Source organism: Argiope bruennichi, chromosome X2 (genome assembly GCF_947563725.1).
Source record: "Argiope bruennichi chromosome X2, qqArgBrue1.1, whole genome shotgun sequence".
Taxonomy (NCBI): Eukaryota; Metazoa; Arthropoda; class Arachnida; order Araneae; family Araneidae; genus Argiope; species Argiope bruennichi.
In genome coordinates, this window is record NC_079163.1 from 30,882,892 (window position 1) to 30,902,156 (window position 19,265).

The window sequence follows — 19,265 nt, forward strand, 5'->3', positions numbered from 1 at the left end:
GAAAATGTATATACTAATTCATAAAATGAACCCTTTACAGAGAAATGCTACAAATTTTAAATATGTAACAATATATATTATATTTTCAAGGATAATTAAAAAATTAATTAAAATGCTTGATATTTAATATTCAAAATAATATTATATATATATATATTACTATGACTGATAGTATTATACTTAAAGTAACACCAGATTATTGATGCAAATTATAAAAATATAAGAAAAAATAAATATGTTTATGTAGCATTTTAAAATACTACTAGAAAATTGTAATTATACATGTTTCAAATCCGTAAGAAAAATCTTAAAACGCAGATCAGCGTTGAATCCGATATCATACAATTTGCATTCATTGTGGAGTCTCATCTTTTATCTTCACTCATTTTATCATAAATTAATGTTTTGTTACTATCATCGGAAAAATCCAAAGATTCATCATTCATAAATTTACGTATCCCTCCCCCCCTTCCGTGGAAAAATAAGTGGTCTTTCAGTACTGACTACAAAAATGAATGAGAGGAATAAAACACTGCTAGAATTAAATTCCCAAACCAAACGAGAGTATTAATTATACGAACTACTTCAAAATGAGCACATGTTTCTCTTTATAATAGCAATCACGTGTTTCTGTTTACATTTGGGAAATTCCAATGATTCAACGACACTTTCCCAATTCCAATCTGTCCTCGGTGAGAGAAATATTAATGTATGGTACCAATCTTTTAAAAGAAACATGGAATAGTAACGCCATCTAATAGAAAGCATAGTAACGCCATCTAATAGAAGACAGTACCTACACTTTATCTGGAATATAAAAATGATGGTTGATTTATATTCCAAAACAGTTTTTTTAAAATCCAAGATTATTATTTTAGTGGAACACAATGTTTTAAAAATATATGTAACATGTAATATTAGTAAAAATGTAATTTGATTGAAATGTTTATTCATTTTGTATTTTTACGCCACTTTTTGTGACTACAAAGATATCGTTGTTTAAAACAACTATTCGTTAAATAGCAGAAAAATTTGAGTTTGTATTAATTTCGGAGTACTTAACACTCACACAAGAAACGTAGTTGCTTCATGAGATATTTAAATTATTGTGAGTTGTATTATAGCATTGATATTCCGGGCATAAATATTTTGAATTTTAAGAAACAGGAATTACCTAACCGGAAAGATAAGTAAATGTTCTTGTAGAGAAAAATAAAAAAATAAATTTACAATCGCATTTTTTGTCAGTTTCACAATTTCCCCAGTACTAGTATATATCAATAAACTAAACATGCATTATTCTATTCTAATTTTTATTCATGCATTCTTAAATCTTATTTTCATCAATATTTGTTTGATATTTTTAACATTCTTTCTTTTCTGCATTTTGGACAATGACCCCTTTTGAGCATTTACATTCAAGGAAAGGACTGAGGATAACAGCGCACGACAGTAATTTCATTACTTCGATGTAATGACTTTTTTAATAAAATCTCGAGGAGTGAAACCTTCTAATATCAGCTGTCGTTCAACAGCTGAAAGCTGCAAAAGTGCAACCCACGTTTGTTTCATTTGTTATCTATCCAAATGTTTGCTTGCAGTAGGAATATCGATTACTCCGGCCTCCCGCATTTTCTGAGAGAGGAAAAAAAAAAATCGATAGGATCTGGCGTGTAATTAATTTCAGAGATTCTTTGTTCTGCTTGAGTTGTTACCAAGACGACCAACACATTTTCCAGACAACTGTTTTTCGTTACCACGATAAACTATTTGCAAAGAGTGTTTTCACCACAAAGAAAAGTTAATTTCAAAAATATCAGTAATTGTTGGATTTATATAAAACAACATTTTTGTTTCATCTTAAGTGATAGTCTAAACAAAAAAAATTCTCTAAAAATAGTAATATTGAAAGTTTAAGGCTGAGCTAGCAGTTCTTTAGCTAAATAGTAAAATTAACTTTTATTTATTTATTTTTTCTAACCTGAAAGAAACCAGCTCATAAAATTGTATTCTTCCCGAAAGGTTGTTACCTATACTTAAGATTTAAACTGGGATTAAAAAATATATATATGATCTATAAAAAATACCTAAAGTTTGAGGCCGTATGGAAATTGCTTTTAACCTAATAAGTTACATTCAAAATTATTTTTTGAAAACCATTATAAATTAAAAATGAATTAAATAATTACAAAGGTGTTAGTAAAATAAAAAAGTCGTAGAAAATATAAAAATACTTTAGTTAAAAAAATATTCTAAAAATGACAGCTTGGTTTTCAAAAATCAAAATAACCTTTTCATACCTCCATATCCTTTTAGTAAATACGTATTATCTTAATTTTGATAAAGATTTTGTGTCGTATTTCTTTTTTAGATATTATAAAAAAATTAATATTTTTCAAATTGCTTATGTATTGATTTTTAACTCTATTATTCTGGTTTTGAAACAATAACAGGGCTATTTTGGACGTCATTTTGAGACAAGATTAGACGATAATAACAATGCCTGAGAAATGCCTTACTCACTAGGTATGCACACTGCACCAGTGAAGGACGTTTGATCTTTGCTTTAGATCAAACATGCGTGAGACCCGCATACATGCTGTATTTTTGGTCAGAATTGCGTTTCGAACTTAAAAGTCTCTGGACTCATCATCCAGACCTTAGTATCACACCATCACTGCAGATAAAACAGTTTTTATTCAGCAAAAGATATTAACATGAATAAAATTTATCCCAAAAGTATAAATTCTTTTACTCTCAGAATCAGCACTCTTTCTTCTTGAAAGTCAACAATATACTTCCCTCAATGACAAAAAAGGACAATTCTCTACTTATTTTAATAAAGAATGGACAATACCAATACAAAAATAGTTGTATTTAAAAATAGTAGTTAAAAATATAACAAAATAAATTAGTCAATTATCTGACACCTTTTTTTTTTTTAAACTTTCAAACAGTTTTTCAGCATTTCTGATTTAAGACGCTGTCTTTATGTTTATGAAATACCTCAATTTTAAATATTTTTGATACTAATGATATGAAACTATCTGTCTCTCTTTATATATTTTATATGTTTTAAATTATTTGAAAAGGTATTTAATTTCAGAGAAAAAATGTTTTTGTTATTAGTTTATTTAGAGAGTTTATCCTTTTCAGGTGGACGCAAATTGAATACAAAATGGTAAAATTAACCTTTAAATACCCTAAATTTGAAATTTTATACTGGATTTTGAAATCGAACTGTACACTTGCAGTTGGTTTGTTTTTAATATTTGGCTGTGTTTATGTTAAAAATGCATAATATTCTTTTGAACAAAAGTTTAAAAAAATGAACGTCAGCTATCAAAATTGTTCAAATAATATGACATTTTGTTTTCCAGCCATACTGAACTAGTGACATTTTTTTAGAAAAAGTTTAATGGAATAAATCTTTGACGCATTTCATTTTTCCGAAAAATAAAAATACTTTTGAGGTAAGTGAGTATTTTATTTTTACTATAATATAATTATTTTTAGCAAGGGCTTGTTTTGCTTGAAAAAAATCTTGCTATTTGGTGCGTATAAATTTTAATACTTCCTGGTAGAATATATTATAAATATGTATTGTGATTTTTTTAAAATTATTTTTCCCTTTATCTGCCTATTGCAATGAACACATTGATATTTTTAAAAATTTAATTTGTAAAATCAGGTTTCTAAGGGTTAAGCAATAGAAGCCTTGATAATAATGAAGCAAAAAAAAAAGGGGTTATAGAGTTTTCCCTTTTTACATTGGAAAGAAAATAACATTTGGATAAGAATTTTTTTTTTTTTTTTGCTTACAGAGTTCAAATAATAATGTAACAGATAAACATTTTTTCCCTCCATTGTGAGTTAAGGAAAGCAATTTTTACGAAATGCACTAAATTAAACAACTCGATTTTTCATTAGAAAGCCTAATTTCATAAGAACATGCATGGTCTATTATTACTTGAACAAAAACTGTACTTGATAGATGACGCTTGTAAAATCATTTTTACAGGAAAATTCCTGAGTAACTTACCTGCCGTAAATAAGGCTCTAATGTAACAGTTAAAAAGCCAATGTAATTAAATGTCGAGAATACCACCAGGAAATAAATAAGCATTCTTGACTTCTTCATCCAAGATATAAAAGGAATATCTTTAATCGAAAGCCTTTGATCTGCAATAACAGACATATGTGTTTAATAAAAAGGCAGTTTTCAAAAATTTTGTCTTAAAAATCAAATGCTTTTTATCTTTATTTCAAGTATTCTTGTAATGAATCTTTAATTCCAGTAATAAAATGAAGCTATGTGAGTACAGAGAATTTCAAGTAATTAACAAGATATACAAATTATTAGTGATTCAATTCCATCTATTGTTTAGAACTTCTAAATTATGGTTAACATAAATGTTAATTAGCAAAAAATATACGCGAACATTTTTAGCGCCTTTATTCTATGTGGAAGATCTGTTTTGTAGATTGATGTTATATCAGGAGTAACTTGGTACAAAACGGTTTATGGCGGTGCATCGATAGATAAAACAGAAAAGACAAAACAATTTACGCCATTCATGGGTTTCTCTAAACGGGTTTAGCACGCAGCAGTCCAATTTTTGTCTCTAAAGATGTTTGGAGAATCGATATTTAAAGACTAATGAAGGATGTATATGAATATGTGAAAAATATATCATTGAAATATATGAATGTTAATAACGGTATTATTCCACATAAAAAAAAATTATGAGATCTCTTTGGCAGATGATTGCTAGGTCATGAGAAACATGGACTGGTACGCGGAGTGGTTGTGTCAGTGAAGGACAATAAACACTAAGTGCCAATAAACACGGATGGGTGAGATAGAAGCGATAAATATATATATAGTCCACCCATAGATTCCTTTAAATAGGTTTAAAGCGTTGCAATCCAATTTTTGTCAGTAAAAGATGCTTGTTGAATTTAATGTTCAATGAAGAATGTGTATGGGACTGTGCTTATGCCACATAGTTCAGTTTTCCGATGTGCGATGATTTTAATCATGGGCTCAAGAACACAGCTGACATCCACGTGTAGGTCAGCCACACATCATTAGCGTGAAAATCACAACACCAATAAGAAATACACTTCGCAACAAAACTTAGTTCAATTAACATTTGATGGTAAATGTTAGTTTGACTAACATTTTCTGTCTACAAAAATTGGATTACTATGCGCTGAGCTTATTTAGAGGAATCCTTGGAGTTACGTACCTTGTTTTGTCCTTTCTGTTTCGATTAATGACATACCGCCACAAACTATTTCATATCAAATTTCTCCTGACATACGCAGTCATCTGCCATAGAAATCTCAACATTTTACCATATGAAATGAGGCAATTAGAATCATTGGCTGATTTTCATTTGGATGCTCCTCATATAAATAATTGGAAAACACATCCACTACTTCAGTAAAATTAAAATTATTTAAATGAAGACTATTACTATCAATACACTACTATTTTCATATTTTTAAAATAGATGAATAACTTGCCTGGTTCTGGAAGCATTAAGCCTAATAACAGCGCACAAAGACATAGTAAGGCGCCTACACCATAAAATGGGACACTGAAGTTGATTGCCTGGAAAAATAATGCAAGAATATTACTTAATTTTTGCTTCAAACTACTTTAGATACAAAACGTGGCATGGCAAAAAAACAGTAAACCACGTCTATGAAAAACTCTTATTTCTGAGCGCAAATATTTGTATAGTATTTAATAATTAAGAGTAAAGCTAAACTCGCCATACTAATGAATTATTTTTGTACTAATATTTTTAATTAATAGCAAAAACTAAATATAACGGCTTTAGATAAATTATTGTATGGTTCAGATTATTTAGTATGTAAAGAATATATATATATATATATACAATAAACTTAGTATTACCCAGCATTTACGCTTCCGTTTTTAATGTTTTGCCACTATTGACAGCACTTTTCGTTGATTCCGTCAGATTAATTTTAAGCGGTAATTAGTGGAAGTTCGCTTACACTAATTACTACTTAATTACATGATTTTCATTTTCTGCCAATTTACACGTCAATTCCTCGGTTTTGTTGAAAATATAAGAAGGATAATGCTGTACGAGCATTATGATTCACTTTTGTCAGAAATAAAAGAAATCTTAAAGTGATTAGTGAAGAAATTATGTGTCATAGTTCTCGGTTCTTAATACCAAATTTCCTGCTTCGCTATTAAATGTGATATCATTTTTTAGCTAATCCTTTTCGTCATACATTTCTGCAATACATATCCTAATTTTATAATCCCAGACATGACAGAATCCTAAATTTCCTTTATAAAAGGTAAAAATGAACTATTATTTAAGTGGGATGTATAAAAAGATTTACCAATCATAATTTTCAAGCGGCGAATTTGATAATTACTAATGGAATTATGATATTTTCAACTTTATCCTTTTTTATAGAAAGGGCATAATTCCTTCGTACGAAAAGTGAGCATTATAAATTATGTATTGATGATTGATAACACCAGTAAGCGAAAATAAAATATTTTTTAATCCTCTGTGCTTATTATGGTACTTTCGAGGAACATTCGGGACAAGTTGGAGCACTCCATGCGCCATCCTATTCTTCTCAACTCTAAGCGTATGTAACAACGCGCAATTCTGTTTTTTATGATATAATAAAATTGCATATTAAATATATAAATGATACGTAAAATAAAACTTTTTTTATTCTTAAAATTGTGAAAAACACGTAAAACTTAGAAAATAAGGTTTAAATATAAACGGATTTTTTTTCTTTGCAAAAACCCATATATCATTTTAATTATAGTAGGTACATATTGAAAAATATTGTAAAATGCAAATGTACTGAATCTTTTTTATTTTCGAAAAAAAAAAGTTTGTGCTTAGAAAATACAGGAATTTACATAAGTTTCAAACTTATAAATCTTACAAGAATAGAAATCAAATAAACAAATACACGACATCAAATAGGATACTAAAAAATCGAAATAAAATTTAGGAACCAATAAACTTTTCAAGCTTACTAGATAATTAAAACTGAGAATCAATAGATATAAAAATTTTCCATTGATGAATGAGGTCAAATTGAAATAACTTTAATGGATCACCTTTCTTAATCACTTTCAATACCAAAAATATTTTTATGTATCACTACTTAAAAAAATTGCCCTTTAAAGGGCTAATTCTTCCAAAACAGAAGCATATGATTCTGGAGGGATAATTTTCCAACACTTCATGATAATCATGTCAGCATACCGAATGCTCCATAGATCATTTCATGCAATTGCATGTGCGACTAGATCGAATTAACAATGTCAAGGTCAATGGAAACTATTGGGGAAAGTAGGGGTAATGCTAATTAGAGATTAGAAAAATGATGGGCTGTCCACCCTTACCGGTGTTTATTGGGTTCAACAATACATACTCATTGGCGTATATAAGCCGTACCTGTGCGCAGAAAGTTAATTTAAACTATTGGATTAAATCTTAATACTCTCCAGGACAAATTATTAAGAAATTAAATTAATAATTAATAAATAATCTAATTATTTTACTAAATGGTTAATTTATATATATAGTATTATATTTTGTACATTATTCACCATTATCCAAATTATACTGTCGTTTAAGAACATGAGGAATGTAATTTGTGTGCAAGTGATAATTTAATGAATGTGGATTACTCCAGTGACGCTATATGACATCATCGGATTAATCAGTCAAATGGTAACACAGGGCCAGAAGGATTTAATGTGGATCTTAATAAATGTAAACGACCAGTCAGATTATGGAAATTTAACTGTGTGTTTTTAAAATTTAGTGTTTATTATGAACTCGTGGTAGAATAGCTATCTATCTGAATAAGATTGTACTTACTGCATAAATGGCTTCTCCACAGATAGGACTAACAGAGATTCCAAGTACAAAAAATAAACATATTATTTTCTAAAAAAAGGAAAAAAATAGATAAAGATTTTAATATTTTTCTTTTTTATACAATACATGAATAAGCAGAGATTTTAATATTTTTCTTTTTTATACAATACATGAATAAACAGAGATTTTAATATTTTTCTTTTTAATACATGAATGATGCTGTCAAACATACATATTCTCCATGCATGCGTGCAATAAATCTTTTCTTCCTTCCTTTTTTTTTTTTCCTTCTCTCTCTCTCTTTTTTTTTTTTTTTTACCAAGTTGTTTAATGTTTATACTAAATAGGCTCCGTTATTTTGACTCTTTCTATATTTGTTTTGTGGAAAAAGTACGGCTTTTATAGTTTTGACTTTCAAAAAGTCTAGTCTGAATTGGTTTATATAGAGCCCCTCTAGAAAATCAAATCAACAAAGATTCTATTTTGCATTTCCTGGGTTTCTCTTCTTTTCGCTTCACACACGCTACTATAAAAAAAATTAAAAAAAAAAAAAAAAAAACTACCCAGCTACACCAGAGTCGCTGGTACTACGTAGTACCGAAATCAAGAGAATAAAAGGTCAATGAACTAGCTCCAACCCCCAATGTAAGACTTTTTAGTGAAGAACAAGGGGTGGAAGAATGTAGGGAGATGAAGCAAAAAAACGGGGTGAAGGATAAGAGGAAACGCCCGGAGGCCCACGAATATCGAAGGGCATCCAGAGCCAGAATGATGGTTTATTTAGAACTTCTTAGCTCCATATAACTAAATGTACTACATAGAAAATATTATTTAATCAAGAGAGTGTAAATAAACGATGTACATAAATCTTGTTTAGTCATTGACTGGGATAAATTTAAGCATCAACGCCTCCAAGATGATATACCGCCTCTTTAGGATATACCATTCTTAGAGGGAAGTAGCTGGTATTATTGTGATACCTCAACAAATTAGTTTTTCAAAATTGACCTTCATATTTTCTTTCCACTGCTCTATCCTCTCGATATTTTTTGTTCTTTATATGACCTTAAATTACATTCAGGCAGGATACAATCTAATACAAAATAATAAGCAATATATATAATTATAATCTCATAGAAAAACTACGTAGGCAATTTTACTTCGTTTTCCCAGATAATTTGATTGAAAATTATTTATATTTTACTAAAATACGTATAAGGATATGGATTTTTTTTTTACTTACTCTATTCCGCCCGCTTTTTTCTGTTATTTGAGAAAACATAACAATACAGGTAGTTGCCAATAAAATGCCAAATCCAATACCTTCCACGATTTGAATGCCATATGATAATAAAATAAATGGAAGAGCTTCCGTAATCCTTGATAGTGTACTATATGTAAAAGTATAGACAGTTGTTAATATTTCGTTTACCTAATTTTATCTACATTTTAATGAATAATGAAATTAATTAGCAACATTTACTGTGACAATAAATAACGGCTGACAATTCAGCATTCTGATGGAAACAATTAAGAATCCATCACTTGAATACTAGCTTCATGAGATTTCTGTTGAAATAGATCATTTTAATCATTGAAATTAGACAAAAGTCAGTGGAAGATTCTCCGGTTTATTTCCATTTCCATCAAATGTAATGCTGGATGTGTTAAGTGAATATTCATTTCCTAAGATTAATTTATTCATCTCAAACAAATAAATCTGAAGATACTTATATTTTATTCAATTGATTTAAAAAATCACCATAAACTAGCACGTGGTTAACAAGCTCTTTACTGCAATAAGCTCCTTTCTTTTACTGCAAGTAATTAACTCCTATATTTTCCCTCTATTTTTAAGTGCACAAACAAAGAATCATTTTATGTTATTAAATATACATTATGGCGATATGCAGTTTTAATGAATGAAGTTTCAATAATCTAATAAATGATCTTCCATTTGAATCAACTCATGCTCCGTGATACTCATTAAATGCATCGTATTGGTCTAATTTTGGTCAAGATAAGTTGGTCAAGATAAAAGGACATGATGTCACAGAACGTGCACTTAGAAGTGATCCATAGTTAAGATTATCATATTTCTAGGACGTCAGAAGAATTAATTTTATTGCTTTACTGCAATACTGAATTATATCATAGATAGACCTTATAATATAGATAGCCCTAATGCCCATTAAATCCATAGTTTCAAACTTCCACCCACTGGTGTGTTCAGAAGTTGAGTAGTGAACCCTAGCTTAGGCTTCGCCTTCTATGATTTTGTATATGTCACGCGACCGCATAAAAAAATCATGAGTCCATCACCAAATAGATCCAGCGGTATCAAAATGAGACGTCTATTGATTAAGCTAATAGTGAATCAAAACATCTATTGATTAAGCAAAACTAATTCAATAGATGTTAAAAAATAATGGTATATTATACCAATAAAATGTTAAAAAACGTTTCTAAAACTACAAAAAAAATATTATTAATTATTTGATTAAATATATCTTTCTGACATCTAATCTTAAAATCATCTTGACGTTTAATCTTTGACATCTAATCTCTTCCTGGCGTATTATTCTTATCTTAAAAATTCCTAAGAGTTATACTTAAATTAAGCTGATGTTAATTTTAATTATATCTCTAGGGGATTTTTCTTTACAAAGCTTACTTAATTTCATAAAATTAATTTCTTAGTTATAAAACTTGACTAGTTTAAAAGTAATATTTCATTTTCTAAAAGAAATTCACGGGCATAAATAAGCAGTAATTTATTTGTTTTAAATGAATATTACCATTGTCTTAGTAAATGATGTAATGTTACTAACTCCTGTAACTGCAATTTCTTCTAATTAACATAATTAGAAAAATAGTCAAGAAAAAAAAATTTAAAATTTTGTAGAAAATGTGTTTCCCAATCTTAACTTCAATAACGTACAGATGTCTATTTAGTTTGAAAACAAAAGAAATATGTTCAATACAAAAATATTAAAAAAATTAATTATGTTCTTAAAAATTCATTAAAAATATTTTATCTAGTTGATTAACATCAGTCTTTAAATACTCACCCAAATAGAAGTTTACAAGCTCCAGTAATGAAAATACCTAAAGATATAGCTAAATCACAGTTGACTGAACCTATCTGAAAGAAAAAAGTTATTCTTGTTTATATAATTAACTTAAAAGAAATATTTTGAGCATTCGCTTGAAAACTATTGAAATATTATGCTTAATTATTCAGCCCCTCATTCAATGAATTATTCTTCCTTTTTAATCTGAATGAATAAACGATTTTTAATTTATAAAAATGCATATAGAAAATAATCCAGATAGATTTAATAAATGAATAATAAATAAATGGTTAAGTTAAAAAAGCTTAAGAATTCAATATTTCAGAATTTCAACACAGTTGCAGAATTCATTAAATATCAAAAATAATGTTACTGCATAAAAATATTTAAATTGATTAATATGCTTTTAAAATGTCATTTAAAACAGTTTAATAATGAACACAAGATACAAGAAATGTGTAGAATCAATCATCTTTAGCTGGAACTGAATAGCTAAAAGTTATTTTAATAAAGTTATCTCACTTTCACTGCTTTCAACCTCCCCTGGAGTTACTTATTCTTGTATTACTTATTAGTTGATAAGATTCTTAATAGTAGTCACCAAAAACTGAATGAATTGGAAAACAAGAAAACAAAACTGTCTTTCCGTTGATTATATGCTTAGCAGATTGACTCAGGCAGGGAAAATGAAATCCTAAAGGTACAATGTTTATACCAATTTGCTGGTACTTAGAGGGAACTTATTAATATATAGGCTGTACCAATTACAAAGAAATGTTAATTTAATATGTATACTGCCGAATCTGCATATAATTAACTTGTTAACAAATATATTTATAACACTTATATCGAAAATCGGGTCTGCTTAATAGAATGAGTTCAAATAATTTTAGATATATAAAGAATTTCTCACCAACAGACAAGCTACCGGATAAAATAATAGCGCTGCCAAATAATGAATTGACATAGCTGGGCCATATATGTACGTTGCAACTCCATGGCTCTTTGCCTGAAAGAGATATCGAAATAAGAACTATTGATAGAAAATTGGAAAACATGTAAATCTTAATAGATTTTAATCAGAACGTTTATTACATATTTTATTTTGAATTTCAGTTATGCGTTACTGAAGCCATCTTTGACAAATAAAATTACATAGCTATGGTAAAACTACCTTAGTGATCTATATTTCGCGAAATTATTTCATGATGAATTTGACATTAATGATTAACCCGTTGCTTGGTCATTATTGCTAAACAACAGCCAAGAGTAACTAGCATTTTTGTAAATTAAAAAAAAAAAATGATTTTGTCCGCTTTTAGTACTAATGATCTAATGCATCTTTCAAAAAGAGTTTATACGAATTCCTTTCATTTTGGAAACAATGAAATCTTGTCTCTGCCGAGTACATATTTGGAAGATAATTGAATATTTATAATTCCAACAGTAAGATCGGCAAACGTTTGTTTGATATTATTTCTGGGTTTTGACATAAATAAACATTGAAGCAAAAAGAAGCGCATAAATATTTGGAAACAAAACAACAACAAACAGTGTGGCGCCAGATTTAATTTTAGAATCTATTATACACCTTAACAATTTAAAGATGATTCAGACTTTTACCAGAGATCAGATTCCGATCCTGTACGATCATGGAAAGCCATTTCGATATTAAAAGACTAAAGAAAAAAGTACAGTGGTTTCACTTTATGTATCATCATGTACGAGAAAGTAAAAATTTCACTGAATTCTTAAAATGAATACATTAAGTTGTACCAGGCATTCAACTTCTTACGTTCGAATTGCTCATCACTTTTTGATTAGTAAATCGAAGTTTAACCTATATTTATTTTTGTGAACTTTACTTCTTTTATAATTAGAACTTATTAAGTATAATTTCATTTTATTAACTCGATAAAAAGAGTAAATATAGCAAAAGAACTATTCGATAACACCAAATTAATTTCAAATACTTTCATTTTATTAAATACAAGACACAACCATTAATATTTTTAATCAACTTTAACACATCACAGCATTGTTTTGTTTTCAAAGAACTGAAGCTTTTTTTTCCCAAGTTACCAATATTGCAGATGTACATTTTATTTATGCAGGTTAAGCACTCTAATCGTGCTCAACAGTGCATTTCTGAACCTTCAGATAGGTATATACTTCCTACTGGAATATTATTTATTTTGTTTTATATTTTATGATGTTTAGGTCAGTAAATACAATGCTTAAAAATTACAAAACTTAAATTTTTTTTACTGCTCCCCATGTCATACAGTCATATTTACCAAAGTACTTTTGGCAGACCAACATTTTATCAAAAAATTTTCACTCTTCTGTGAATAAAACTGGCTGAATTAAGAATCTTTAAATATCACTATTTCAAAGGCCACCTCCAGAAAATTTACAAATCAACGGGCAGCGCTTATTCAAGGCGGTTGTTGATTGACTTAAGAAAATAAAATTTAAAATTTTATAAATAGGCCGATTTTTGTCGCAGAAAAATGGAGCTTTATTTAAAATTTTAAAATGTCAAGAATATTTCTCTAAATATGACTGGTAAAAATCAAGAAATTGCATAAAAATTTAGACTTTGTAATTTTTTCAGCGGTATATTTATCGACTAAAGCAATATAAAGCATAATTCTTTATGTAAATTAAAACATTTGTTCAACTGGAAGTATACGACATCTGCAAACAGTTTAGAAATCAATTATTGAGTCGCAATTAGAGTGGACTCCTGCATATTTTTGCATCATTGTGAACTATTTATTTTTTCAGTAGTTTTAAAATTATTTTAATTTGTTAAGACTAAAATGCTTTTCATCTACTAAGCGACCGAATGCATTTTAATCACCATTTTTTAAGCTAAAGTACTTTCACTCTTAATTGAAATAACCTCTTTTTTTTTTTTTTTTTCCAGTTATAAGCATGGCGACTGGAGGTGTGATTATATGATTAAATAAAAGTAGTTTTTCTACTTTACATGTCTTTCTAAAACTTTATTCTTCATTATACAAATAAAATTTACGTATTACTGATACTCTTTTGAATTATAATGTTTGCAGAAAGTTAAGTTTATTTTCATTAAAAAAATAAATGAAAAAGGTCTGATTGCAATTATTCTTTAGCATGAGGAAAAATTCAGATAATCTAAGATTAATCTGACTGAATTTTATCATTGTTTACATTCAGTGCTCTGATATGTAAATCTCTGAGTCCTATCATGACAAATAATGCTACTAGTTTAGAAAAATATTCAGAAGAATGCATATTCAAGTTATCGCATCCTAGTAGATACTATTGATAAGAAAAGCACATGTTCGGAACATCTCGCTTTGTTTGTATTAAAGATTAAGAGATCCGTTCAACTGATTTATCTGTTCGTGCTAGCAGCTGTTAAAACGGTAGATAAAAGAAGATATTTTGCAAGAGTATTTTGATTTACTAACGGAATAAAGGTGTAGTCACAACAAAACTATAGCAGCCTAATTCCATTGTATCTTATTAATCCACAACAGAAATGAATAAATTATTTTTTAGAAAAAAGTTTTAAAAAAAAGACGGTTAGTATTATTTATCATAAAGCTCAACAAAGGCTCAAAAATATTATTTAAAAAATCATTTAACAAACAATTGAAATTTATTTAACAAATAAAAAAAGGTCACCGAAACAGTGAAAGATTCAAAGATTAAAAATTAAAAACAGGCAGAAAGACATGAAGAAACAATAAGAACGTATTTTGCTACTGGCTGATTCATCTACACTGGCCACAATAAGACGACCATATACCATGTATAATAAAGTTGTAAAAGAGAACTCTTAAGCAGTTAACTTTTTAAAAAATTCTATCTAGTTAATCTTTTTTTATAATTGAACTATTTACTTACAAAAATGGGACAACAAAAAAAAAAAAAAAAAAAAAAAAAAGAAGAAGAAGAAGAAGAAGAAAGGACAACTCAGAACATTTAATTCAAAGACAGCAATTTTTTTCAATCCGTTGGAAATAAGCAAAAATCGGAACTGTCCCTCTGATTATTTTTTATAGAATAAGAATCTCTTTACTAAATTTCACTAAAAATCACTTTCCGCCTACTAAATTAATATGACTATATTCTACTTATAAAAATGGCGGTAATTAGAGTTCAGTTTTACTTTACTTTCTTCAAAAAATTTTTTAACTAATCCTTTTATTATTAAATCGTGTGAATCCATCTTTCAAAAAGCTATTTGCTTATAAATAAAAATCGAGATGATTCGGAACATTTAAATAAAATTCGATTCAAATCTGGGGCACATTTTTAATTAATGATGTCTAGATACTTCTGATAAAAAAAACTTTTTGAATGTGATTGTAGCCTTGAAAAATTTATATATTTGGTCGACTATCTTCAAAATAAATTGGAAGTGATATTGTTTAAATTAAAATCTATATAGAGAACTAGGCGTTATCGGTGATTTTGTAAGAGTTTGAACTTCGGAAGCGAAGTATCTTGGATTGATTGATTTAACAGGAAATCCGACGTATATCTGAGCCTAGTTCATCTGAAATCTGATGTCGTAGATTAAACGTTTTAATATTAGTGTGGCATTGAAATTTGGGAGGTAAGATCATCTCGGAACATTACGAGGCCTGTTTGATAATAGTCTTCATGAAGCATCGAAATGAAACATTAATTGATAATATTTACTCAATCACTTGATAACTTTCGATGCATATTAATTTTAAAATGAACCAACAGATTCTTTATATGGATAAAATGTCTGTGGCGATACGAATACATAAAACAATGAGATTGATGCAAAAATCAATAGACAAAGTTATACCATTTTGTTTTTAGAAGTTATTTATATCGACTTTATTACAGAAATTCAGCTAACCTTAAAAAAGTATGGACAAGAGGATTTATCAACTTTTTAAGAATTATCCCAAAAATTATGTCACGTAACTTAAAAATTCACTCTTACAATGAGTGAAAAATCATTACTAAGATTTTTATAAAATCAGCAAGGAACTGATAAAGAAGTGGTTAGCTTTAAATAAGCAATGAATCCTCCAGATCTCGAAATATAATATTTGTTAATACGTATTTGGTAATTTATAAAAGTCCGTACAAGCTTTGATTGCTTAACAAGCAAATCTATAAAACCTAATATTTTTATTATAAAAATTTTCATAGGCAAACTTGTTGACATATGTCGAATTTAACTAAAAGGCTTTTTATTATTTGGATTTAGAATTTTTATAGACTTTCTAAAACATGTTGACGGTTCTCATATAGTCTTTGTTAGATGAAAATGATAATATAAGATAATATAAGATTCTGAAGATGTTGAAATTCTGCACATTTGAAGTGACGCAGAAATTTATAGAGGTCTCCAAACACTCTTTTTCCGTTATCTGCTTTCAATTTTTTTTTTTATTTGTTAGAAAAAATTGTCCAGAAAAGTATTTTGATTCGAAATATTTCATAGGAAATCATTGAAACTGTTTCAGTAAATTTTTTTTTTCGATAATAGATAATAGCGATTTTTTATTTATAATTTTCAAAATGTTCTCTCATGACAAGCTTCATCGAAACAAAAATCATTAATATTAAAATTATTTCGGCTAAAATGAATTTGCAAGGAAAAAAAAAAGAATTCTTGGATTTTTTAAAAAAGAAAATAGTGGCGAATATTTATCTTCTGTAAAATTGACTTCACAGAACAAAATTATTAAAATTAGAACATTAAGAAATAAAGAATTAAAGGTTGAGTAATAATATATAAGTTTTGATAAATAAAGATGCAAAAAAGATATTTCTTTAATATACAATATGTCATAAACTGTTTATTGGATAATATAAACATTAGTAAGAATTAATGTTCTACTTAAAACACATGCTGTCAACAGCTGCTCTAAAAACGATGCGTGTATTTCAAATATTGATTCTTGGTGAATCGATTTTTATCCGAAGACAATAAAGGTGATTCTTCTGTTTGAAAGAAAGAAAGAAAGATCGATTTAGTAGGGCAAAATTCCATATAAGTGTGAAAAGAGGAAAAGGATGGGGCGATCGTTTACAGTACACCACCTGTTGTAACACTGCATAGCAACAAGAACTCAAAACTCGAAACAAACATTAATGCCATCTTAAGCGACTGTGTTTCATGAAATGATAGGAAATATTTAGAAGAAATCAATATATCTATCATATTTATTTACCTAGCTGTTCTCCACTTTTAGTATGGCGAAATGTTTTCCGCTTCAAGTTCTCTTAATTTTTTTATGTCAAAACACTTCTTTTTTATTTCTCATTGAATTATTTTATGATATTTTGGAATTAATAACGGTAGATAATCTCGGTCACATTTAATGGTATTATATAAAATATTCTTTATGCCACTCCTAAAAGCTTTTTTGCCACTTAAACTAACCGTATCAAAATCTTCATTCTTTGATTGTTAAGAATTGAAGAAAATCGTGAGATTTAAAAATTGATGAATCATTGAAATCGGTTTGAATTTCATTTCAGCAATGAGTATAATTATTTTTGAATACAGTCAAAATTAAAAATAGAAACTATTTGATAATTAATATGATATTTCTAAACTATAACAATTATTTTATCCTTTGAAATTGTGTACAAATTACATTTGTGCATAAATAGAGCCGAAAACTTCAAAATCACACTTATTTTTTAGATAATATAAATATTCAGTAAAATTTCAGAACGGGATGTTCCAAGATGCTCATTTCCATCCTCCAAAGTACATTTTGTATCAAATTGGTTAGATACAGTCCCTGTAGAACAATGGACACACGTGCGCAAATAAACACATATTCTCCTTTATTATTAGTAGATGACAATCATTTCATTCTTCGTGAGTTAACAGGCTTCCTGATGCTTTATAAAGTGGATGTATCACTGTCCTTGACAAAATTATATAAGTACATTACAAAGTGAAATATAAAGCAAATATTGAAAAAGTTGATAGTGTTAAGCTCTGTTATTTCTTCGTTGGTTCTATTTACCTATTATTTATTTACCTAGCTGTTCTCCACTTTTAGTATGGTGAAATGTTTTCCGCTTCAAGTTCTGCTTTATTTTTTCCTTTCATCTGTTTATTGTTTTTTTTTAAAGCAACACGAATGGCCTCGTAACGATATATCGGGATTAAATAACGAGGGCAACGCCTAAGAAGAGTCAATTCCTATTCTCACATCTTACTTACTTATAGCATAAAGTCATTCGAGCTGTATTACTTTCTCGTATACGAAGAATATAAGGAGAAAGAATTGCAATCCGCCAAAAATTCAAACTTGAGACTTTGATGAATTTCCACTGAAAAAGTATGAACACAGTGAATGTGATGAGTACTCATTGAGTTTGAACCCGATGCCTCTAAAATAGAACGAAAAATATTTTTGAATTGAATAGAATTGGAATTTGAAAGAAATGAGATTTGATATTCGGTCTTCATATGAAAATTATAGACCCGTATTAAATTTTGCCCCCAATCGGCCTGAAGAAAGAAGTCCAAAAATACATTTTCTGTTGCAAAACGCGTCATATCATGTAATAATGCTAGAAATTGGATGAAAAAACACTCCCGAAGCATAGATAAATTGGAATCTGCACTTTTTAGATACTCTCAATTATGACTTTTCTTCTCTATTTGTGTACATGTGAGTATAACTCATAAACAAAGCGAAATAGAAAATATTTTTGAATTGAATAAAATTGAAATCTGGAAGGAACGAAATTTGATATATGGTCTTCAACTGAAACTGCAGATTCATATCAAATTCATTCAAGAGGAAGAAGTCTAAAATAATTAATTGATTGCAAAAAGAGCCATGTTATTTAATTATATAAGAGAGTGGACGGAATAACTTTCGTGATGGATAGATTTAGGACATACAAAACCCCACAAAAACGAAGAATTTTTAGTAGAACCTAAATTGAGATCTCAGTGAAGAACTTGAAATTATGACATTCATTTTTTTCAATCCAATTTAAAACGTAAAATGCTTACTGTCTTATTTTCACCAGTTAATACTGATCCACTAATGCTTCAGGGAGTTTTTTAGCACAAATAATAATGTAAGTCACGTCGCATCCAGAACATCTCCTTCATTTCACTTTCTGAAACACCAATGAAGGCCACAAAAAGATTTTTTCTTTGACCAACTTTCAAGGTGAAGAGGCCATTATACTATGACCTACATTTAACAAATAATACGTTACTGCCTTAACTTCTGTGTTCGTTGATGCGGGCGAGAGT

General features: G+C 28.4%; 1 protein-coding gene across 1 annotated transcript in view; it reads right to left on the reverse strand.

Moving 5' to 3' along the window:
• LOC129960510 (MFS-type transporter SLC18B1-like) overlaps positions 1 to 19,265 on the reverse strand; it is a 107,022-nt gene that overhangs the window by 40,292 nt on the left and 47,465 nt on the right. The window contains exons 3-8 of the mRNA XM_056073986.1: positions 11,898 to 11,993; positions 10,982 to 11,055; positions 9,154 to 9,301; positions 7,911 to 7,979; positions 5,533 to 5,620; positions 4,043 to 4,182 (exon numbers count right to left, since the gene is read on the reverse strand). Of these exons, the coding sequence (XP_055929961.1) occupies positions 4,043 to 4,182; positions 5,533 to 5,620; positions 7,911 to 7,979; positions 9,154 to 9,301; positions 10,982 to 11,055; positions 11,898 to 11,993 (615 nt within the window). The remainder of the gene's footprint in view (positions 1 to 4,042; positions 4,183 to 5,532; positions 5,621 to 7,910; positions 7,980 to 9,153; positions 9,302 to 10,981; positions 11,056 to 11,897; positions 11,994 to 19,265) is intronic.